The sequence below is a fragment of the Alosa alosa genome, chromosome 18 (genome assembly GCF_017589495.1).
Source record: "Alosa alosa isolate M-15738 ecotype Scorff River chromosome 18, AALO_Geno_1.1, whole genome shotgun sequence".
NCBI classification, from domain to species: domain Eukaryota; kingdom Metazoa; phylum Chordata; class Actinopteri; order Clupeiformes; family Clupeidae; genus Alosa; species Alosa alosa.
In genome coordinates this window covers 9829357-9854793 of record NC_063206.1, presented here as the reverse complement: position 1 = coordinate 9854793, position 25437 = coordinate 9829357, and the positions used below count along the sequence as shown (strand labels likewise).

Below are 25437 nucleotides of genomic sequence, written 5' to 3'. Positions count from 1 at the left end.
TGAATTATGATGTCCTAGGCCTAGGCACACAATTACACACCTCTCCTCCTAAGACCGATCATCATTTTGAAGTTATGTAAGATTAATTTACAGAAGAGACATCATTCTCTATTATAAGAAAATGTAGGTTTTTTGTATGGAAAATGAATGACTCCATCCAAGAATTAAATTAAACTTTTGAAATATAGACTAGCCTAAGAACAGACGATTAAAACAAAACAAAAACCGGTAAGTATATGGTCTAAAAATCCTGTTTTTAATTTCATGATATACTCTAACGCTTATTGTTTTAATAACAAGGGCTAGGCTATATTTTCACAGATCTCGATATTTTCCACGACTGGAAAAAGGGGACTTTTATTCAAGTTTAACCGGAAACAATTTGCTGCGCGACCTACTCCTGCGCTCCACCTTCCGCTGTAGAAGATCGCTAGCGAGCATCATTCCTGCGTTTAGATTAGATACATTTTATTTTAGTCAGCGTTTAGTACCATTTCTTAACCACGATAACGTAACGTTTCTTGAATGGTTTGTTAAAATTTATCATAGGTTATTCGGTCCAGAAATGGACAGAATTAGGTAACAGCAACGCGGAACCTTTATTTGGATGCCCATGAATGATCAAGTCCATTTGTGGCATCCCACACCGTAGATCGTGTAACGTTGATTTAAGTGTTTATCGTGGTAACACGTTCCATCTGTTGCAGTTTACCTTACTTTGGTAATAAAAAATGAAGAACAAACCGGCAACGAAGATGCGCCATGTAGTAGCCTGGATGAATAAAGCGGAGTGGGACCAGGTATTGGACTACTTGTACTCTAAAGATGCTGCCTTACAGAATCATGCACTCCAGAGAATATCTGCATGGAAAGGAAGGTGAGATGCCATGGAAGTTGTCTTTCTATCATTAGCCTAACATCTTATATGCATGTCAAAATGTGCATATTCTCTAACTGTATTAAATATAACGTATTATATGTGTATAATAGGCTACGTCTGGAGACAATAGTGTTGCTATTGATGTACTTGTCAGATTAATTGACGTCTGCAGATGACGTTACCTCTGGTGTGACGAATTATGTGTTGTCTGAACTCCGTTTGAAACTGAACTGAACTGTTCATAAACCAAAGCCCTACTCCGCTAATAGATTGGTGTCTCATTTCCTCCTGTAGTTCCTGGTAACAAGTTTTGGATTATCGTTATGTACATACTTAGAATTTTCCTCACATTGACAGCCAGAAGATTAAATGGTTTTGATCTAATCTAGTTTCATTTTTATCGGTCAGGTTTGGACACAATACGCCTGTTGCAGTGGAGAGCACAGCTGATCTTGTACGATGTCAAGTTCTGGATAATTCAGGGCAACTGGACTCTGATGATCTGGTGTTGCTTTATGGAATGGCTCTTGTGAGGTGGGATGTGAACAATGTGATAATAGTAATTAGGTTGACTTTAAAATCACACACTACCACACTGATACATTTTTAATATTTCACCAATATTACCAATATTTCCCCATATCTGACAAATAATGATTTGCTCTGCCAGGTTTGTTAATCTTATTACAGAACGGAAACAGGGACGAGTTGCCAAACCCCTGAGACGTCTGGCTGGTCATGTAAGTCGTTGCATTTATTTTCAAAATGCCCTGATATTTTATAACATTTCATTTCACATCTCATTACGCTATCTCCTTTATTTTCTAGATGAACATTCCAGAATGGATTGTAAACCTTAGACATGATCTCACTCATCGGCGGCTTCCATCGCTCAAATGGTGCCGAAAAGGTTGGTGTGAGCTTTAGGAAAATGGTCAAGTTATGTGTTATGCTGTGAGTATCAAGTACGGTAAACTTACAGAATTTTGAGAGTTTACTGACACTTACCCATTTCTGTGTGATTACACTCAGGTGTTTACATTCCTTAGCCCAACAGTGGCACTTAAGCTGATAGAATTATACTGGGCGAATATCAGTGTTGTCTTGGGGCCGTATTCACAAAGAATTTTAAGGCTAAAAGTAGCTCCTAACTGGTGAATTTAGGACCAACTCCTAAAAATGATGGGCGTGTCATTCCTAATTTTTTTCATTAAAAGTAATTCACAAAGCATTTTAGACCTAAAAGTAGCACCTAAGTCTGGGACAGCTTAAAAGAATTCGAGAGGACTCCTAACTCACTAAAACCTATTCACAAACCGCTTTTTGTGGCATTTCACGTTGCAATGTTTTGAGATCCTATGCGGCTACAGGAGCTTCCAATCGCGAGGGAACAATTTTGCATTGTAGGCATAACTAAAGGATGCAATAACGCCACCAACAACAACCTCATTGTCAACATGTAAATGAAATGTAACGTTTCATTGTGAATCAAATTAAAATGTTGTCCTCTTTGCAAACGTAGGCATAGTCATATGATGACAGATTAATTTAATAATGTTGCAAAGATACTGCATCAATCCGTATGTTTCATTAGGCTACTAGGCTATTTGTTTTGCCTTACTCTTCATCCATTTAGGCCAGGCCTTTTTGTTCAGTTATTCATCATCTTCCGTCCTTCACACTACTTGTGTAGCGCACGCATTCTCAGACCTGTCACCTGTCACTCATCATCGTAAGGGAGGTGTTTGGAATCATTCCTGCATTACAATCATCAGCCAATCAAGGTGGTCACTTCAGTCAAGCTCATGCATGAGTAATGACGTCATCCATAGCAACGAAGACTCACTCTTAGTTTAGGAGTTGTCATTTTTCCTTACTAAGAGTAGGTCTGAAAGGCTTTATGAATAACTTTTAAGAGAAAACTCCTAGCTAAAATCTTTTAGTGCGATTTAGGAGTACTCCTAGTGGTAAGATAAAAGGCTTTGTGAATGCTCATGTTGGTAATCTGTGATTTCTCTTGGCCTGTCCCAGGCTGTGCTTTTGTGTTGCAGTGGCTCCAGCAGGAGTACTGGTCCAGACAGCTGGGCAGTCGGCTGGCAGAGGACTGGGACTCGGACTCTGAGGAAGACGATGAGTCTTGGGCACGGAGGCGAGAGGAAGAGCTCCTCACCCGACAGAAAGAGACTGAGAACCACAGTGAGTGGAGTGCCTGAGGGAGACCTTTTTAGGATGGTCAATTTGCATATGAAGAGTTTGGTTCCAAAACACTATATCCTCCATTTTAATGAATTTTCATAATTCATGTTTTTATTTTTTTAAATTTCAAGGAATTTCAGTAGAACTGTAAATGCTATTTGATTTATCTTTTCTCAATCAAAACAACACAACTGCAATTTTAATTTGATTGATATTGATATTACCTGAAATACACAATGAAATAACATGACTTAAATTACAAAATACTGTAGCTAATAGATTAGCGTACATATAGAGATTTTGGAACCAAACTCTTCATGTTTCTATCTGCTCTATTCTATGTCTTTGATAAATAAATAAAAAATGCTTGAAATGTACAGTATGTGAAATACATGAAAGTACGATAGAACGTTTTGTTATCTTTCTCAACACTTCCAGAAAAAGCTAGAGAACTGCTTATTTCTTATGAAAAGGAACGGTTTCAGGTAAATATCTCAGATTTTTTTACTTTATACCCTCAGACTACATACCTCTAGTATGCTGACAACAAGCATGGCAATTTATTCTGAAAATCTATTTTCTCCACAAAACAGTGCATAATTAGTCACCATCCCATAATGATTTGTTTGGTTACAGATGTTTGAGGAGTGGCTGAGACACGGCTCTCCACATGGAGCATGGCTGGAACCCAGCGCTGACCTCAGCTGGATCTTGAAGCAAATCAAGCTTTTTGCAACAGATTCAAGGTCTGTGAATCCTCTTTAATCCTGTTAAATCCTCTTTCTTGAATTTCCCCTAGGGATCAATAAAGTATCTATCTATCTATCTATCTATCTTTATGACTCGGTTTATAACTATTGTCCTGGAAATTGGTATTAAAGTTTGTACATCTGTTTATTTTCTGTAGAGAAATCTTAACTGACACATTGCTTCAGGATGGATTCCTTATACCTACACCAGAACAGCTGGAATCCCTGGATATTGATCTAACAGGTGAATATTGTTCATATTCATTGCTCTCCAGATTTCCTGTCCCTACAGCATTGTCCAGTAATTGTTGAAGGTGATGCAAGGAACAGTGCAGAAGAATAAATACAGCTGGGTCATTCTGTTTTCAGATTTCAGATAGATTTATTTGTCACATACACATTACATTACATTAATACACAGGATAACAGTGTGAACACAATACAACAGGTAGTGAAATGTAAGCCTGGTTAGCTCATGACTGTAAAAGGCATTCCGTTCCTTTTCTGAGCTGTTAGCATACCACATTGTGATGCACTGGGTCAGTATGCTCTCTATGGTCCCAGTGTAAAATGTTTTTAGAATCTCTGGAGAGTATCTGAATTTCCAGAGTTGTCAGAGGTGGTACATTCGGCCTTTATAACCTGAGCTTGGATGCGAGTAGTGCCAGACCTGACAGCATCTCTGGTAGGGTGTTGACATCCTGTGCTGATCAGCTGTCTGGCTTGTTTACATCCATCTTCAATGACTCTTTAGCTCAGCCAGTGGTCCCCACTTGTTTTAAACAATCAATTATAGTCCCTGTGCTGAAAATGAACAAGCCCTCATGCCTGAATGACTATCGACCTATAGATCGATCAAGATTTTTGAGACTTATTAAAAACATTATTGGCTCCTCCATCCCCAACACTATTGACCCACTGCAATTTGCTTATCGATCTAATCTATCTACAGTGAAAAAGGGAATTATGTGAGGCTACTGTTTATTGATTATAGTTCAGCTTTCAACACCATTGTTCCTCAGATGCTGGGGTGCGTTTCCCAAAACCATAGTTGCTAACCTGTTAGCAACTTAGTTGGTTGGCAATGGAAAATTGCATTGCAACCAACAAAGTTGCTTGCTTAATTAGCAACTATGGTTTTGGTAAATGCGCCCCTGGACTGTAAGCTCAAAGATCTTGAGCTAAACATCCCCCTTTGTGACTGGGTTTTGAACTTTCTTACTGGCAGACCCTAGATAGTTTTGAATCAAAGATTTTTTTTCTCTCCTCAGTACCTTATCTTGGAAGCCATGTTTAAGGATTAATATCTTAAAAAGTAGTATTCCTGGCCTGACCAAACTTCATAGGATGGAAGACGAGTATATTCTCAGTATGACTTGACCATTAACATTTTTTACTGAATGCCCACTGTTTTTATGTAAGGCCCTAGATTTGCATAAAAAGAGTGATATTGAGGGTATTATAAACTTGGGTTTTGTTCCCACATGGCATCAACCAGTATTCTGTCTGTAAATACAATACTTTATTAATGTTGTGCCAATATTTAAGGTCTCCAGAACCTATGAAGATAATAAGGTAGTGTACAAAGTGCCAATGTTGCACATTCATATACATAAATACAGTCCACACTATAATTGTTAATCATATTTATCTATGATACAACATTGGCACTTTGTACACTAAATACCCATACAATGACCTACTAATCCACATACATTGTCATGTTCCTACGAGCAACCCCATATACAACTTCCCCTTGTTTTATCCTATATTCATGCCTGTTATTTGTGGAGACCTTATATATTTGCACAACATAAATTAAATATTGTGATTGATACCAAATGGGTACAAAGAAAAACAAGTTTAGAATTCTTTTCACTTTTTTCCAAACCTAGGGCCTTACAGAGAATCAATGAGCATGGTGTACAAACCTTTAAGATACACTATACAAGATTTTCACCCTATAATATAACCTTTACGAAGCCAATTTGATGGGAAACAAACTTGTAATAGGCGAATCGTTCACCTAGCATTAGCTATACAGCATAGACGTAATGAGTCGCTACCGAGAAAACCAGCCATGCAACTTCAAGAACGGCAGCCTGACAAATCTCGCGAGAATCGTGAAACATTACCTTGTCAGTAGATATAGCTCTTTGGAGCTAGTGTTTGCCTGTTGTTAATCCTTCACTCCACAACAAAAGCATTTTCTTTGTTTACAGGGGGGACAAGTCTCGAGAAGTTTGCTATTTACAACAGCAGAGTAATATACAAAAATATTGTGACTCTAGAGGGAGCTCTACAATACCTGAACCTGCATAGTGTACCTTTAAGTTATTCAGTCATACTGAGAACATGTTTGTCTTCCAACCCAAAAGGTTTGGGCTGGCTATGAATAATACTATTCAAGATATTACTGCCCAATCATGGCTTCCCAGACCATGTGTTTTCTAGACTGTAAAACTGTAATACCAGGGGTTGAAATATAGGAAGACATAGGTTTTGAAAGTAAATATTTTACCAGCCTCGAACCAGTGTTGATGCACCAAAACACAAACTAAAATAACTTGTTTCTTAATACTGTATGTATAAAAACACAATAACTTTGTGTATGTTTTTCTGTGTCTCACCAACAGGATGTTATGATCCACTGAGACCCTGTGTTCCACGTGTGTTCCTACAGTTTTGGCTGCCCCTGCTAAAGGCCTTGAACAAAGTAACCTTCATCCGCCGTGTACTTGAAAAGCTCTTTGTTGAGCTCTCGGTCGAACCAGACCCCCACAGAAGCTATTACCTCTCTGGATGGATCTCAGAGGTTGTGCTCTGTAACAGCAAGAGTAAGACCCCATTATCTGAGTATCATAGTCTGATGGCTGGTTTTGAATGATTTCACTGTAACATACACTGATGCATTATTTCTTCCATCTCACTCTTTGTACTTCTTTAGGCTTATTTAAAGTGAAGAAGAAATCACAAATGATGGAGCTATTTGTGAACAGAATGCAACTCGGGTGGCAGCAACTCTTAACAGCTTGTTTAAATTCCCCATGCACTGCTACGCCCTACCTTCTGCAGTTGTGAGTGGAATCTCTCTCTCTCTCTCTCTTTTTGTATTTGCCCGATTTTCTGATCACACACACACTATTTTTAGCATGCAATGTCTTTTCTCTCTCTCTCTTTTTCTCTCTCTCTCTCTCTCTCTCTCTCTCGATGTGGTACAGTTTAATGTGCATGACTGATTTGTCCTCTTTTCCTCAAACCCCTTCAGGTTACTAAAAGACATGGATGAGCCTCCTCCACCAGACACACAGGAGAAGCTACTCCGCCTGTGCAGCATCTACACGCAGGGAGAATACAATGACAACGAAGATACCCGCGGTCACCACGACCCTTCCAAACCGGTTTACACCCTGCAGAACCTGAAGGAAAGACTCCGGCACAGTAACTCCGCCCATGGACGCAGGGCGGGACCGTCATTGTCCAATCATAGTGCCTTGTCAGCACAAAGCCTTCCCACTGAGGACCTTCAGGAGAAGCTGAGTGCCAGTGTCCTAGAGGAGAGACAGGCCGCATTGCGTGGATCGCCGTGGCAAGTGTGCACAGGTGAGCGATTCACACTTTCATGCTCAAACAAATGTGCTAATGTTGACTTAATTTCTTGACATTGCTTCATGCTGTTTGGTCAATGTGCCTGTCTAGATAAAGTCCCGTGGAAGTTTTATCCCCTGGGAAAGGTTCCTGGCCAGTCAGAGGACCCTTCATTTTTGATGGTGGAGACATACTCCACCCTCGCAGTCTTTGATCAACAGGTTGAGCTTGACAAAGCTCCCCAACATCATATTAATCCAAGGTAAAATGGCTTGTATAACACCAACATCGTGCTTGAAATTGATATTTCAAAAACAGTGGTTGTTAAACAATCTAAATCTGTTTGTGTTTGTTTCTTTAAGTATTCACGGCCAGAACAGAACAGGTTCTGATGGACAGCTTTGGAGCTTGGCAGAACTGAACAAACTCAAATCCGGACTGAAGCTGTTTTGACTCCCTTCATTTTTTTTATTTGCCGGTAATTTCTTAGCCTTGCCACGCTGTACTTGGACATATTTTTGGCTGAAAACAGTGAAGTCTGTAAGATCTGAACTCTCGTACAACTTGCAGGCTTTGTTTGTTTCATAAAATAAAATCATTTTCCAGTTTTTGTATGTTTTGTTTTGATTAACATTTGACATCCAAGAGTTAAACTTAAGACAATAAAGCATTGCTTAATAGAAGCGTAAGCAGATTATTGATCTTTGGTATTAATATTATCAGGGGGTGGAGTTTTTGTTATTCAATTTCAGATATTTTGAGTTTTATTAAAGCAACACTAAAATGTGTCACTTTTTGAGGGATGCTTTTATCAAGCAATTAGTTTTGATATCATCTTCAAATTTATTTGAATGATAAATGACCATGTGAAAGACAGATAAATGCATGTGCTGTTCCCACAAACCAGGATATGCAATATGCAGTTCTGTTTCAGGCTGGCCTACAGTCCACAAATACAATAAAATCTTTCACAGCACGACATTGCTGACTCCATGTTAAATAAGAAAATTACTCCTCTATGGTCTGTCTATCAGACCAATCCACTCTTTAAAAATTGAACAGTTGTACATGTTCCTTACAAAGTTGGAAGCATTACCTGATGAGCAGGAGTGTTTTCACATTACAGCCATAACACCAAGTTTTTACATAACCTGACTGCTATACAGAAGAAGAGGGTGAAAGCTTAATCAAAATTGACAGGCATCTGAACCATGTCATGGATACATTTCTAGCATCAAATATGTTAAAATATGTCAATTCAGTAGACTGAAAAGGAGCTCTTGGACTTGAAAGAACATAATGAAAATGGTTGTCTGTCTCAGGTAGGTCTGGTCTACACAATATAGCAACCAATCCTGGAAAAGGGGAAGGCTGCACAACTCAAGCGCAGCAAGAGACAGCGTCTGCATGCTTTATGCAGAGTGATGGGTCAGCTACACCTGACACTAAAATCACTACGAATGGGCCCAGTTTTAAAAAAAAAAATAATAATAAAAAATTGGAAATCCCATGTTTTGCCATCCAGGATCACCTGATCCATCTTACTTTTATGCCAGTTATAGGAACATTGGATTGGATCACGGTGATGCAAATAGCCTACCGAATTTCAGGATTGCCAAATCCCGTTTACCAGAGCTTTAAATGGAACCAACAGTGTAGCCTACTGGTTCAAAGTAGTTAGGCCTACATCTAAATTACCGCTTGCTACATATTGCCATTGTTTGTTTTCATTTGAAGAAACAGAAACACTGTAATAAACAACATTTTGCATTCCTTAGCCTATGTTGTTTTTTTTATGTTAAGTAGGCTAACAAAAAGAATGTCACTGTCCAATCTAGTAAAAAACCGTTTCAATCGTTGGAAAATATGAATCGGCGGCTATGTGATCTGAAAACATTGATTTTGTGATCATTCGTTTTAAAGAAAATCTCTCTAATTTAATTTAATTAGGCTAATATTGAAAAATCCCAACTGAATCCACCCTGATGGAATCATGATCATTTTTTTTTATCAAATAGATCCCAAATAAAGTTGATGGAGTTTCATTTAACTTGTCAAAGGTCAGTATTGCTGTGAGCGGTCTATAATCAAATCAACGTGTCACCACGAATGTGGGATAGGTAGGCCACAGATGATTTTCAATAATGCACACCTGCAGCTTCCTGCACATCCTGACTTTGAGAAACATCCCAAGCCTCTGTTTTTCACTTTTACTTTGAAATTGGGTCAGCATATCTATTTCTTCTTTGAAAGGAAATAAAGTAGGCTAGGTGTAGTCTAAATGGAAGACAGGGCTGTGTAAGTTCAGGAAAGGTGTAGCCTATCCTATGTAATATTTTCTTGTTAAGAGATTTTCAACGTTATTCAAATCCCTGCTTGAGGTAGGCCTACGGTATGTTATTATTTGCTTATGTTTTGTTTCTGAATGCTGAAAACTGTAGCCTAATAGTGGGCATGATGGTTGCCACCGATTGTTAACGTTAATTGTGAGGGGTACATTTATTTTTTAGGATAAAACGAGCAGCTTAATATGTCTAACACTGATTAAGCCATTACACATCTGAAAGAGAATTCTTTGACACAAACACAGGCTACATGATTTGTGGGCTAGGCTACGCCATGCTGTTGTAGGTGCAAAAGGTGCACCGCCAAGGTATGCTGGCTCGAGGGTTATAAAAGTAGGCTATTTTGTCACGTTTTATACATTTTTTTTATAATGATCCATGTGTTCACTTCTGATACCTCGGCCACCATGCCTAACTATCCATGGGTTTCATCAGGTCCCTTTCCACAGGTGTAGGCTATAAAATCAAGCACCTTGATTATAAAGACATATTTGCATATTTGATTTTATTATGTTTGGTATCATTTTAAAGAGGACAATCAGAGCTTTAATTCAAGTCCTTTTGTCCAATAGCAAAGAAAACCTCAGAGGTTGGCAAAACTACCTTTCTTCGAAAAAAACGCCATGCCTGAGCTGAAAAACACCACCTCGGAATGAGATAATATGGGTAAATTATACATTTTCTGAATCTTTAGAACCATGCCAGTATTGCAGTGTTTGTATTTTGTATCTCTAATGCTCCCCGATGCCACAGGATTAAAAGAAAAAAGATGATATGGCGGAAATGGCAGGACAATTTGTGTGATTAAAAGTTTGAAGAGCTCCAGGGTCGGCTGTATTTGTCCAAAGGACTTGAATGAAAGTTCTGATTGTCCTCTTTAAAATGATACCAAACATAATAAAATCAAATATGCAAATATGTCTTTAACAAAGACCAATAGCAAGGCACCTGTGTCAAAAATGTGTTTTTTCAATGGGGGAGGGTACCTTTAACAGCTGATAACCCTGGAGTCACAGCTAAATTAGTGTTATCATACAAAAATGCAAACTACAGACATGTATCTTTTAAAAAAGTATAAGCAACCTTTGCCACCTTGAGTGGTACCGACATCTCATCTGGCCCATGGACTATATGTACAGTATGCAGACTACATGGTGCTTGATTAATACACCTGTGGAGAGGGACCTGATGAAACCCCCTGAGTAGTCATTTAAATACTTGAAATTCAGTCATATGCAAAAACTGTTTATTTGCTGACATTACAAAACACTGTGAATCATCTGAATAAACTTAATAATCATAAAAACAAGAATGGCTAAACATTTTATAGCCTATAATAAAACAGGCCTGCACTGACCATGCACTTACTACCTTTCATAAAACAAATATTTAAACAATCATTCAAGTGAACTATACATCATCTAAATGTTAAATGGTGGTGTACAGTATATGACATTTGTATATTTAGGCAAACAAAGCCCTGTTGGCTCTCAGGACAAATCACACCAATCTAAGACGTCATGTAATATTTTGGAAAAATCACTTTTCAGCTCGGCATCAAATTTCTGTCATCTTGCATACAGATATAAGAATGAATGGTTAAACATGTTTTTAAATTGATACGTGGACACTATGTGCATCTATTACTATGCATTGCACATGAATGGTCAAGTATTGCGCCAATGGAGGTATTGGGTGCATTCGTCAGGTAGCCACTTCCAGACAGCGCTGTAATTCACACAATGCCAAAATGCATAATATCAAGTCTAGCATGCATGCATTGTTTTAAGAAGGAAGCAACATTACGGGTGAGGTTAATGGAATTTTACTTAAGGTTTTGGCTTATTGAAAAACTCTGGGCATGTATCATGATGAAAGTGTGATTGTCAAAATAGCTTTATTAACATCAGATGGAAAGATAAAATCTTTGGTCTTGTGATTGACATTATTTCTTGATTGAGTCATGATGGTCTACATCAAACTGACTGAACCTAATAAATATTTGCTTTCTCCATATGGACTGCTCAGGAAGTGTTAGACTACTGAACCTGAACCAACAGCAGGGTGTAAAGAATACCCTGCTGCCAAAATTCATCACACTGCAATCAAAGGACATGAATGAAGGCTAGCTGGTACAAACTTCAATTACAACGAAACATCACGCACGTGATATGGACAAATAGAGTATCTATAGAGTATCTATCTAGAGTGGAAATCATGCAACAACGTTATCTGCAAAGCCATACTACTTCCACCCCATCGCTACAAACAAAACTTGTGTGTGAAAGTACAGTATGTTCTGATATAAAGGCAGCTAAATGTGTTATGGTCCCAATCAATGTGAAAACAGAGCCAGATTTAGATCACTTTCTCTCAATTGAGTTACCCTCAAGAGAACCTACAATCCAACCATATGATCACAACGTTAATTTTGACCTTTTGGACCTCAAATCAGAGATAAAGTCAGAAATGTCCACTGGTGAAAATGTATCTTGAGGTTGCTGAGATGATTGTGGATCCATTTAGAGACTGTGTGAAATCTGACAATGTGCAAGTAAACAATTACAGTATTCCAGAACACTCATTAGAAAGTCTGGGTGCATTCCAAGGAGACAAATTACAACATCCAATGCCACAAGCAAAGGAAGACTGCTGCAGTTTTAAGGTGCTGGTGCTTACAGAGCCTGAGGATTTAAATCAGCAAGGCCGTGTTTGCCATCTTCTCAGATACAGAACTCAAGTGAACAAGAGACTAGTCCAACAACAGCAGAATGGGAAAGAAACTTGTACAGGTGCAAAATGTGAAATCTATAAAGCAAAACCAAAAACATGACCAAGTCCTGTTCGCTTTGTGATAATGTCTTAGTCAACTGCAGCTGTGTACAGGCTCACAGGCAGACACACACTGGGAAGAAGCCGCACATGTGCCCCACTTGTGGGATGGAATTTGCATTCAAGTGCCGGTTAAAAATCCACACAAGTATCCACACAGGTCAACAAAAGCCGTCCCAACCACGATTTACCTGCAGCCAGTGTGACAAGACCTTCGCCTACTCTAGTGGTTTGCGGGTTCACATGCGGGCACACACTGGGGAGAGGCCATACCAATGCCACACCTGTGGTAAAGACTTCTCCCGATCAGATTTCCTGGCTATGCATATGAAATATCACGAAATGGCACGGACAGGTGAGCGTCCGTTTGAGTGTGATCAGTGTGGAAAGAAATTAACAAGCCGAGGCTTTCTTCAGCTGCACAAGGAAAGGCTGCATGGCTCCTTAACAACAGAGTGTGGACAGAGGGAGAGGCAGTTCTCCTGTGGCAGCTGTGCCAAAGCATTCATGACCAAGCAGTGTCTAGTGAGCCATGAGGCCACACACACAGACACAAGGCCCTATGTGTGCACTGAGTGTGGCCACAGCTTCCGGCGCAGTGACAGTCTCACGAAGCACATGCGGACACTGTGGTCACTGTGGGAAATCTTTTCCTTATGCACAGTCTCTGAAAAGACACCTGAACCTTCACAAAAAAAGCAGTAGATAGTTGAATTGGTGCTCTTTTTCTGTTACAAATAAAACACAAAAATCTGTGTATTTATTTTGTTGAGGTAATATTTTTTTAGGTGTCGTTTTCAACTGCACTGAAATGGATTATCCTTTCATCATGTTAGTTCACAGATGATAATAAAAACATTTATTTATTATAAAAAGAAATTGCCATAACTGTATTGCTGAAGATTATTTGTACTTTATGTTAAATACACTCTTCACACAAATAAACTATGTCAATAATGATCTGTTTGTGATTCTATAGACATTTCATGATATTGTTATATGCCAATGATATAGAAATGAAGGATGTACTGTAACTACTACAGCTTGGGAACCAAGTCTGCAACATACACAAAAACACAAATAAATAAATAAAATAAATAAATAACAATACAATTTTTTTTTTTGCCTACTTAGATACTGAAATAGAGATTAATATGTTTGTTCAATAATGTCTAGTCAGTACACCAAATAAGGAAGGCCTATAGATAGATAGTAGCCTAATTGTGAAAATAAAATATGTAGATCTTGCAGTTTGGTCTTTTCATGTAGCCTTGGCAACTAAGCCATCTAGTATAGGCCTGAAATATGCACATTAATTGACACTAGTTAAACTCACCTCAACATTGCAATCATTTAACCCACCATGGGCAATGCTAACACTGTTACAAACAGTGCAGCATGCAAGACTAGGCCTATCATTATTTTTTACTCTTATAAACAAGGGTACACTTTGAAATGGGTCTTACATTTTCCTTTTTTGGGGACACTGACTCTGTCGTGACTCTCCTGTTCCTAGATACACTAAACTGATCAGGATGCTCTCTGTCTTGGATGCGCTCAGACACACACGCACCACCACCCCTCTCTCTCTCCCCTGTCGTGTGCGCGCTACACTCAGATGCACACGCGATTTTAGGTCTCCCTCTCGCGTGGGCGCTCTTGATCGCTCGCTTTAGATTCCGGGAGATTTTATCTAATTTGCGGGCGTCAGGGAGCCGCTATCAATATGCGGGAGACTCCCGGAACTTCCGGGAGACTTGGGATGTCTGGAAGTATGTAGTATCTTTAGTGTATGAGAAAGGAAGACTGGTTTAAGTGAAAGAGCAGACCTGGCAGGAAAAGTCATATATAGGAAATGTAAACAAAACCTAAAGAATGTATAGATAACAGGATGAGAGGGCAAAGGTGAAGTACCATCTGTGACCTGGTCTGCTATTTATTAACATAGGTGGTGGGAAAGCCACAGAAGGTCCAGTCTAGGATGACTTGAAGGGGTATAAAGGCTGGACATCAGCCAGTGTAGGGCAGCTTGTTTCATGAACTAATGCTCGGGTGTGCATTAAAGCTACACTTCTTCAGTATTCTTTCGTTTTGTCAAAATTCTTCTGATTTTGAATTGATTAATCATCATTCTACACAACAAGCTCACAAACCCAGGTAGCATCTCTTTTTTTTACACATTTTCATTGACATAGTCCTATGTTTTGTTGCAGCTTTTACATCCTGACTGAATTATGAAAGATGAGATAGGCCTAGTGTTTGTATTGCAGGCTAGTGATTTACTCTGGATTGAATTTAGGCCAGTGAATGGTGCATTATTTTCTCGGTAATGTTGACTATTCGATTGGTGGGCAATTGTATTATGATCCTAAATAAGAAAACAAGACATCTGACGACGGACAACTTTTACTTTGAAAATCTTGCCTGTCCGTTAATGGTCCTGTCCCTGACTAGCAGCCAGCAGCACATAGTAAACTTCCGGTCCCCGTGAGAGCTGTCTTGTAGGATCTGTCAATAAAATCTGGTAAGGTCGCTGAAAAAGACAAGATCGCATGTTTTTTGTTAATAGGTAGTCAAGAAGCACCGCTCTCTTAGACGGGTTCTGTCGATAAGGATGGTATTATTCTACAGATAAGCTACCACGCCCGCTAAAAAGATAAGTTACAATTAAAAGTTGGCTAATGGCAAGAAAGTTGGATGATCTGATCAGACGCCGTCTAGTCCAGAGCTGAACAATGACATACTCCGAAGGAAAACTGTCAGTTTAGCGAAAACCAAACATAGTCAGGGAGACTCTTCGAACTGACATGAAACCAGAGAGCTACTGCTTGAGGTAGGCTAACTGCTCAGATTAGTATCTTTCACTCAGCTTTTAAGGATGGTGCCTGCTTGGCAAACCCCAGTGAAGTGCGCGCAATGGCTGCACTTTTATGGTGTCATATTCTTGCCCGTTGCTGGTGATTTTGTTTATGGCTTGGTTGTTGATTGGCCACTTTAGGAAACCACCTAGAACGCCTCTCCGGTATCAGAGCCATTTTGTTTCTGTAATCTATTTAAGAAAAATATGATTCATAGGAGTGTGGAATAATGGAATCATTGGCTTTTTTGATTTATTATTATGAATTGATTTATTTATTCAGTTATACCTCTTCCTTGATTTTAATATCCTTTTATGATTACTTTTTCTTAATGTTCACAAATTAAATGAATTAAAGGTGATGGTAATCCAACAGCGAAGTGGCATGCCACAGGCAGCTAACAACTGGTGGTGTGGCACTAATGGTCTGCTGTTGGACCACCATCAACTTTAATTTAATTTCACTAATTGTACATATATACACATACATAAAATGCTATTAAAATGAAGTAAGAACTGAATAAATAAAAGCATGACCACAATTGGCAAAACAGTGGGGCCGCCAGTGGACCGCTGGAAAAACGATGAGCAAAACACACCTTTTTCTTCTGCTCCTTAAAATGGTGGCTAAAGTATGAGGGCTCCAGCACTATTATCATTAAGTCATATATAGCGAGAGGTCATTCTACTATGGTAAGAGCCAAGCCAGTGAGCAAACACCAACATAATGGGAGCTTGTATAGCCGAAGGTAACTGAACCTATGAGATGTGACTATGACAGGTGATGTGAAACTAGGTGGATATTTTAAGCAACACAAAGTAGTTCTTTCACCATAAAATAGCTAATGATACTGCTCTGATTTTAAACATGGAGAATGGAGTCTCTGACATTGCTGATGCACACCCAGAACACCTGGTTTTGCACTAATGTTGTCATGGGTAGGATGGAGTGTGAATTGTTTTGTTGGTTTTAGATGAATTGCTTACTCAACACTAAAGAGGACCCAGTATGTTTCACAGACACACTGGAATGTGTCTCACCTCTATAAATGTAATTGTCATTAACTGTTTTGGGTCTATATTAATTTGATTTACAGATTAGAACACTCCACCCCTCATAAGATACAATATGTCTGACATTATTTCTTGATTGAATACTGACCGTCTGCACTAAACCAATCAAACATTTTTCCTTTCGCCATAGGACTGCCAAGAGAGCCATAGACTGAGGCTGAACCAGTATCAGGATGTAAGGTGTGGACTGTGAATGCACCACTGCTAAAACTGCACTCCTTAATAAAAGGACATGAATGTGGACTTCTGTTGGAAATAATGAATCCACATTCTTTTCATATCCAGCGGACCTCAACCCCATCCTCTAAACTTAAACTTAGGTGTGGGAGTGAAAGTACCAGCAATGCTTGTTCTGATACAAAGACAGCTGAATGTGTTCTGGTTCCAATCAGTGTGAAACCAGAACCAGATTTAGATCCATACTTTCTCTCACTTGAGTTACTCTCAAGAGAGTCAACAACCCATCCAGATGATCACAAGGTGAAGGTTGACCTTTTGGATCTCAAATCAGAGATAAAGTCAGAACTATCCAGTGATGAACTTCTATGTTTTGAAGTTGCTGACATGATTGGGGACCCATTCAAAGACTGTGTTAAACTTGTGAATGAGCAAGTAAATAACTGTAGTATTCCAGAACATTCGGAGGGAAGTCTGGTTGCACTGCAAAAAGACAAACTACAGCATCCAACACCACAAGTAGAGGAAGATCACAGTAGTACTGAGGTCTTGCTGCTTGCTGAGCCTGAGGGTTTGAATCAGGAAGGCCGTGTTTGCCATCTTCTGAGATACAGAACCCAAGTGAACAACAGACATGTGAAACAACAGCATAGTGAGAAAGAAACTTGTGAAGGTACAAAACGTGAAACTTATAAAGCAAGAAGGAAACGGGGTAACTTGAAACAGTATATGTGCTCGCTTTGTGGTAAAATTCTTGCCAACTGCAATGGTTTGCAGGTACACATGCGGATACACACCGGGGAGAAGCCGTATGTCTGCCCTACTTGCGGGAAGGCGTTCGCACGTTCTGATTGGCTGAAAGATCACATGATGATCCACACTGGACTACAAAAGCTGATCAAACCACATCAATTCCAATGCAGCCAGTGTGACAAGAGCTTTGCCAAGGCCTCTGGCCTTCAATACCACATGCGGCGTCACACACGGGAAAGGCCATATGCTTGCCATCTATGTGAGAAACGCTTCATCGATGTAAGTGATTTGAACCAGCACGCAGTGTGCCACTCAAACATCAGGCCTTTTGTTTGCACTGATTGTGGAAGCAGCTTTCAACGGCGGTGCACGCTAGAAAAACACCAGCGCATCCACACTGGGGAGAAGCCCTACAAATGCCCAGAATGTGGAAAAGCCTTCCCATATAAGTACAGCTTTACTGTGCACTTGAGGACCCACAAAAAATTACCAACTATACACAGGGATGGATTGAATCAACAATAACAGCAGTCAAAAATTAGGGTTTGATTGTAAAAAGAGGTAATAACAGGAATTTGTTTTATGTACCGTATATTGTTTGAGTGCATGAAAAACAGCAAAGGAAGTATTGTTTTGGGGCAAGTGCATGGAAATATACCGTTCAAGTTCCAAGACCACACTCAAGACCTATGGCATTGCTTTCCTTTTCCTTTTTTTCTTCTCTTTTTTTTTTTTTCTACTCAACCCAAAGTATTTTCATCCTTTTTATTTAGTGTGATAAGAATCCTACATTTTCCATTATTTACAGTCAGTATCAGCATTGGCTATACTTTGCATCCTATTACATCTATTCAGTAAGCCATCCTATTACACTACTGCTCATTTAATGAGACTCTGTACAATTTTAAATTATACAATGATTATTGTTTCTCATTATTTATTTTTTGTTACTAATTTCTATTTTTCATCCAATGTTTTGTGAATCAACTAAGTCTCTGTTAAACACTTTATGAATATAAAAGCTGTGTTTTTATTAACTAGCAACCATCTTGTAGTGCTTTATATTCAGCAATATAAAATATGGTGTATCCTAATGTGGACAGGACCTAAAACACTGAAACGCCATGGAAGTGTTTGTTGTTAGTAGTGTCTGGAACACTAACTTTTCTAATGTCATGGTAACCACACATCATATCTGAAGCTCTCTGAGTGGGGATGTCCTGGGATATCCCCACCCTGGAATGCCTCGTCCAATGAGAAATTAATAAATAGTTCAGCCAGACCTAACTCTACACCTCAATCTTTGTAGGATCATTCTAAAACGTGTGCACTTACAGAGGTTTTGGCTGATGGTAGGCTAATATTAATAATACTATAACATAGATAGGCCTAAAACAACCCATAACTCACAAAAATGCTTACTTAACTATGCTGAACAGTGTTGTGTTCTATACTGTACATTCGCCAGTAGGTGGCGAGAACGATACGCAGTTATTCATATGTACGTGTTCTGATATGATAGGAGAGAAAGAAGAATACATGGAGAATGAATGAAACGTTACTGTTGTATGGAGCTAAATTTGTCTCAATAATATTTGTATATGCTAGAGAGGGGATCCACAAATATTTCTTTGACTTGCATTCGTGTTTTGATATCCACAAATAAAAAAAATCATATTTGTAACTTGTAAATTGGTTTTCACAATTGTAGATGTGTATTTGTAAATGAAATGTCATTTGTAAAACTGAAAATTGCCTTTGTGAAATCTAATTTTGCATTTGTGGATCACCAGCACACACAGTTTTTTCGTTTTTTGCATTTGTGGATCAGCATTTGTGGCTCACGTATTTTTTCACGAGACAAACTTTGTGGCAGAGAAGCACCCAGATCCACAAGTAGCCTGCTGACACTTTCTAATCCAGTAGATGGCAGTGTTGTTCTATGGGACTCATAACACACAGAGCTAGCGAACCTATTTCTTAAATCTAATAAATTATGCCTTTTACAACAAGCTTTTTGATGGAAAACTGATGTTTAATTTCCATAATCGTTGTTTAGTCAGTTTGCAAGCGAAATCAAGAATTACGATCTTTGATAGTCCAGAGTGGACACGTCTGCACGTTGATGTTGGGAGGGATGGACCCTTTAGTGATCTTTCTGTTGTTTCAAAAACCTGCTTCCTTTTCTGTGGAGTAGGTTACAAGTCTTTTAACGCCAATTACTGTCTATGGATCATGAACCGACTCAAATCACAAAAGTAAGAACTAAATCGAGACATCTAGCAGCAAGCATAATTTGTCCTATTACCAGCGTCTGTCTACGGTCTGTCTTATTAGACATTCTCTGCTTTTACCAAAAAGTAGCCAACTCCTCCATATGTCACGTGATCTTTTGTAGGCTATCGCGGGCGGGCTCTGCTATCGCATATCAACGCCTAGTTGGAGCCAGCAGGCAGATTGCCACAGCAAAGGAACTGCTAAAAGAGAGTACTTGGCCTCGGTTGAATAAGTTGATACTGACATTTCGAAACAGCACCCAATTCGTTACAACTTCATTTATGGGAGGCACAGGTTGTTGGACTGCAAAATAATTGGTAAATATATTTTGGGGGTGGGGGTACATGTTTATCCACAACAGTGACAGGCTACTGTATAAGTGTTTGGGGGTTATGTTTTGTGCCTTGGCTGAAGTGCCAGTAGAGAAGACGTTGGCCTACAAAAGAACATGCTTGACAGACAGTCAGAAACATTTAATTCCATTGAGGGACTGGTTTTTCTTCAGTGTATGATATATTCTCCAATTTTGGCTCAATCATGCATGACTCCAAGCTAAACTGGCTTTGTAAACGAACATCCGGAACCCACTATGGAAAGCATGAATTCCACTGACCCCCAGAAGCGTTTAAAGACTAGCCTATTGTCCATTGCTTATTTCTAAAGAAACACAACAATGTATGAAAGGCTCCCTTGTATCTCACGTTATGACACCGTAGCAGCCGTTTTTTGGCCATCATGTCATGACCACGAGTCTCTGTCGCACAGTAGAGAAATAGCCTATGGCACGTCAACTGCGCCAAAACGTGAGTGGGAAACCTAGCCTACTGAAAACGTTTAATTGATGTGATATAATGATTTGTTAAATGTATGGCTACAATTGTTTATTAAACATCATAGTAATTTATTTCGTCAGTCATTATGTTCATTTTAATGAATAGGAAGGAAATTTACACCATAGCCGCGATATCTGCCATGAATCACATCAGCTGGTGTGTCCAGGGTCCTTTTCGAGCTCCTCCCATCTGACTGGTGGATCACGTGGACAGTCGGGCGCAATCAATTATTTAATAAATAAATGTTAAAGGTGCTCTAAGCATGCCGCGCATTTTTGGGCTAAACATTATGTTACTGCAAACATCACCTAACCAACCGCTAGCTGTCTGTGTCCTGAATAGGCCTACACTGTAAAAAAACACGATCTCTGTGGACAGCCCGGGCTCTAAAAACGACAACAAAAATAACCTGGGCAAACCTAGCCCATAAAAACATAACCAATTGTTCCAGCAAATCACAGATGAGATGCGTGTTTAGGAGAGTTTCAATTGCACGGGAGGGAGGGGGAGGAAGTAGTGAGCTAGCTCTCTGTTTTGTTTGAAAGTCAACAGAAGTGACGTTACCCAGCATCGCTTAAGTCGCCACATACCGACGCACCCGACCTGTAGCGCTGACAATGTGGCGCCACAGAAGCCCCGTAACCATTTATACTTTCGGCGGGGTCACGGTCATTACACTAGTTGCAATATTCTCCTAAACAGAGGTGTCGCTGTTGTGAAAAGATTAACGCTTAACTACGCTACACAGCAGAAGAAGCTGCATTAAGAAACACTAGTAGCAGAGAATGTAAACGGGCTCTGCTATTAGCTAGCCTCTGTGATGGTACTTCAGACTTTGGTTGCTACTATTCACAACTACCACCATCATTATCATCTAGTTTCCAAGGTGTGCGCACAGGTAGATAGATAGATAGATAGATAGATAGATAGATAGATAGATACTTTAGTCATCCCGAGGGAAATTTTAATAATTTAAACAGTTTAGTTAGCTGGCTAGCTAGCGAGCAGCTGGCTGTTTGTGTAATTTCCTGAAGTGGAAAGAGATTTTGTTCAGGCCTTAATAGATATCCTTTGTTTGAAAATAAATCGTTCTATTCTTTCCTCTTAATTCCATGTGTTACAACTCGCTGGTAACTTTATTAACTTATCCAGCAAACTATTACAAATTCAATGACTGTAACAAAACACTGCAACTCTCGCTTGCCCTCGAACTAGTCCATCTTCCTGTTTCCGCTTTGTCGCGCTCGTCTGAAAAAAAATGAACATAAGTCCCGCCTCCTAACTTTACATGCCCGCAGGTGCTTTAAAAATAGGAGAAACATCATAGACCTCTCCAGAATAAGTCCCGCCTCCTAACTTCCGTATCCATCCAACTTCCTGGCGTCGATTGTCTATGGGAAATAACATGGCGTTTTGAAAGATTGTACCTGTCAAACTCTGTAGGTGACAAAGTAGAAAAAGCTGCTGGGCAGATTGGCAAAACACACCTTTTTCTTCTGCTCCTTAAAATGGTGGCTAAAGTATGAGGGCTCCAGCACTATTATCATTAAGTCATATATAGCGAGAGGTCATTCTACTATGGTAAGAGCCAAGCCAGTGAGCAAACACCAACATAATGGGAGCTTGTATAGCCGAAGGTAACTGAACCTATGAGATGTGACTATGACAGGTGATGTGAAACTAGGTGGATATTTTAAGCAACACAAAGTAGTTCTTTCACCATAAAATAGCTAATGATACTACTCTGATTTTAAACATGGAGAATGGAGTCTCTGACATTGCTGATGCACACCCAGAACACCTGGTTTTGCACTAATGTTGTCATGGGTAGGATGGAGTGTGAATTGTTTTGTTGGTTTTAGATGAATTGCTTACTCAACACTAAAGAGGACCCAGTATGTTTCACAGACACACTGGAATGTGTCTCACCTCTATAAATGTAATTGTCATTAACTGTTTTGGGTCTATATTAATTTGATTTACAGATTAGAACACTCCACCCCTCATAAGATACAATATGTCTGACATTATTTCTTAATTGAATATTGACCGTCTGCACTAAACCAATCAAACATTTTTCCTTTCGCCATAGGACTGCCAAGAGAGCCATAGACTGAGGCTGAACCAGTATCAGGATGTAAGGTGTGGACTGTGAATGCACCACTGCTAAAACTGCACTCCTTAATAAAAGGACATGAATGTGGACTTCTGTTGGAAATAATGAATCCACATTCTTTTCATATCCAGCGGACCTCAACCCCATCCCTAAACTTAAACTTAGGTGTGGGAGTGAAAGTACCGGCAATGCTTGTTCTGATACAAAGACAGCTGAATGTGTTCTGGTTCCAATCAGTGTGAAACCAGAACCAGATTTAGATCCATACTTTCTCTCACTTGAGTTACTCTCAAGAGAGTCAACAACCCATCCAGATGATCACAAGGTGAAGGTTGACCTTTTGGATCTCAAATCAGAGATAAAGTCAGAACTATCCAGTGATGAACTTCTATGTTTTGAAGTTGCTGACATGATTGGGGACCCATTCAAAGACTGTGTTAAACTTCGTGAATGAGCAAGTAAATAACTGTAGTATTCCAGAACATTCGGAGGGAAGTCTGGTTGCACTGCAAAAAGACAAACTACAGCATCCAACACCACAAGTAGAGGAAGATCACAGTAGTACTGAGGTGTTGCTGCTTGCTGAGCCTGAGGGTTTGAATCAGGAAGGCCGCGTGTTTGCCATCTTCTGAGATACAGAACCCAAGTGAATAACAGACATGTGAAAAACAACAGCATAGTGAGAAAGAAACTTGTGAAGGTACAAAAAACGTGAAACTTATAAAGCAAGAAGGAAACTGGGTAACTTGAAACAGTATATGTGCTCGCTTTGTGGTAAAATTCTTGCCAACTGCAATGGTTTGCAGGTACACATGCGGATACACACCGGGGAGAAGCCGTATGTCTGCCCTACTTGCGGGAAGGCGTTCGCACGTTCTGATTGGCTGAAAGATCATATGATGATCCACACTGGACTACAAAAGCCGATCAAACCACATCAATTCCAATGCAGCCAATGTGACAAGAGCTTTGCCAAGGCCTCTGGCCTTCAATACCACATGCGGCGTCACACACGGGAAAGGCCATATGCTTGCCATCTATGTGAGAAACGCTTCATCGATGTAAGTGATTTGAACCAGCACGCAGTGTGCCACTCAAACATCAGGCCTTTTGTTTGCACTGATTGTGGAAGCAGCTTTCAACGGCGGTGCACGCTAGAAAAACACCAGCGCATCCACACTGGGGAGAAGCCCTACAAATGCCCAGAATGTGGAAAAGCCTTCCCATATAAGTACAGCTTTACTGTGCACTTGAGGACCCACAAAAAATTACCAACTATACACAGGGATGGATTGAATCAACAATAACAGCAATCAAAAATTAGGGTTTGATTGTAAAAAGAGGTAATAACAGGAATTTGTTTTATGTACCGTATATTGTTTGAGTGCATGAAAAACAGCAAAGGAAGTATTGTTTTGGGGCAAGTGCATGGAAATATACCGTTCAAGTTCCAAGACCACACTCAAGACCTATGGCATTGCTTTCCTTTTCCTTCTTTTTCTTCTCTTTTTGTTTTTTTCTACTCAACCCAAAGTATTTTCATCCTTTTTTATTTAGTGTGATAAGAATCCTACATTTTCCATTATTTACAGTCAGTATCAGCATTGGCTATACTTTGCATCCTATTACATCTATTCAGTAAGCCATCCTATTACACTACTGCTCATTTAATGAGACTCTGTACAATTTTAAATTATACAATGATTATTGTTTCTCATTACTTATTTTTTGTTACTAATTTCTATTTTTTCATCCAATGTTTTGTGAATCAACTAAGTCTCTGTTAAACACTTTATGAATATAAAAGCTGTGTTTTTATTAACTAGCAACCATCTTGTAGTGCTTTATATTCAGCAATATAAAATATGGTGTATCCTAATGTGGACAGGACCTAAAACACTGAAACGCCATGGAAGTGTTTGTTGTTAGTAGTGTCTGGAACACTAACTTTTCTAATGTCATGGTAACCACACATCATATCTGAAGCTCTCTGAGTGGGGATGTCCTGGGATATCCCCACCCTGGAATGCCTCAAATGAGAAATTAATAAATAGTTCAGCCAGACCTAACTCTACACCTCAATCTTTGTAGGATCATTCTAAAACGCGGTGCACTTACAGAGGTTTTGGCTGATGGTAGGCTAATATTAATAATACTATAACATAGATAGGCCTAAAACAACCCATAACTCACAAAAAATGCTTACTTAACTATGCTGAACAGTGTTGTGTTCTATACTGTACATTAAGCCAGTAGGTGGCGAGAACGTGACACGCAGTTATTCATATGTACGTGTTCTGATATGATAGGAAAGAAGAAGAATACATGGAGAATGAATGAAACGTTACTGTTGTATGGAGCTAAATTTGTCTCAATAATATTTGTATATGCGCAGAGGAGGATCCACAAAAAATTCTTGATTTGCATGTGTGTTTTGATATCTACAAATAAAAAAATCATATTTGTAACTCGTATATTGACTTTTACAAATATAGATGTGCATTTGTAAATAAAATGCCATTTGTAAAACCGAAAATGTCATTTGTGAAATGTGATTCTGCATTTGTGGATCACCAGCACACGATTCTTAAACTTTCCAAAGTTACTTGTTTTGAGACGTTCTTCACATGAAAGTCACACAAATCCACACGTAAATAGGCCTACTTTAATTCACCATCACACAGAAATCGCAATCGAGTAGATGGCGACATCCACAAATATTTCTTGACTTGCATTCTTGTTTTGATATCCACAAATAAA

The 25437-nt window shown here is 39.3% G+C and overlaps 2 protein-coding genes and 1 long non-coding RNA gene across 5 annotated transcripts; all 3 read left to right on the top strand.

Annotated features, from left to right (window-relative positions):
* The first annotated feature begins 389 nt into the window (after nucleotides 1-389).
* las1l (LAS1 like ribosome biogenesis factor) lies at nucleotides 390-8021 on the top strand. The gene is made up of 13 exons (XM_048269844.1): nucleotides 390-877; nucleotides 1289-1414; nucleotides 1551-1620; nucleotides 1709-1790; nucleotides 2912-3076; nucleotides 3515-3561; nucleotides 3713-3822; nucleotides 3984-4069; nucleotides 6462-6662; nucleotides 6773-6902; nucleotides 7094-7428; nucleotides 7525-7675; nucleotides 7776-8021. Exons 1-13 carry the CDS (start codon nucleotides 732-734, stop codon nucleotides 7864-7866), a joined length of 1740 nt encoding a protein of 579 aa, XP_048125801.1. The 5' UTR covers nucleotides 390-731; the 3' UTR covers nucleotides 7867-8021.
* A 6433-nt stretch (nucleotides 8022-14454) lies between these two features.
* LOC125311142 (zinc finger protein 37 homolog) lies at nucleotides 14455-18156 on the top strand. 3 transcript variants are annotated; one of them, XM_048268913.1, is made up of 2 exons: nucleotides 14455-14747; nucleotides 16652-18156. In XM_048268913.1, exon 2 carries the CDS (start codon nucleotides 16780-16782, stop codon nucleotides 17974-17976), a length of 1197 nt encoding a protein of 398 aa, XP_048124870.1. In that variant the 5' UTR covers nucleotides 14455-14747; nucleotides 16652-16779; the 3' UTR covers nucleotides 17977-18156. The 3 variants fall into 3 exon arrangements, with proteins under 3 accessions (XP_048124870.1, XP_048124869.1, XP_048124868.1); XM_048268912.1 differs by lacking the exon at nucleotides 14455-14747 and adding an exon at nucleotides 14830-15114; XM_048268911.1 differs by lacking the exon at nucleotides 14455-14747 and adding an exon at nucleotides 14830-15423.
* A 1678-nt stretch (nucleotides 18157-19834) lies between these two features.
* On the top strand, nucleotides 19835-22766 carry LOC125311144. The gene is made up of 2 exons (XR_007196452.1): nucleotides 19835-20045; nucleotides 22654-22766. It is a non-coding gene; the product is annotated as an uncharacterized LOC125311144 (long non-coding RNA).
* The last annotated feature ends 2671 nt before the right edge of the window (nucleotides 22767-25437 follow it).

Excerpts from the sequence above, each read along its gene's own strand:
- las1l (XM_048269844.1), top strand. The coding sequence starts at position 732 with ATGAAGAACAAACCGGCAACGAAGATGCGCCATGTAGTAGCCTGGATG. Across the intron at positions 878-1,288 it reads ATATCTGCATGGAAAGGAAG|GTTTGGACACAATACGCCTG; the intron begins GTGAGATGCCAT and ends TTTATCGGTCAG. Across the intron at positions 7,429-7,524 it reads GCCGTGGCAAGTGTGCACAG|ATAAAGTCCCGTGGAAGTTT; the intron begins GTGAGCGATTCA and ends GTGCCTGTCTAG.
- LOC125311142 (XM_048268913.1), top strand. The coding sequence starts at position 16,780 with ATGAATCCACATTCTTTTCATATCCAGCGGACCTCAACCCCATCCTCT.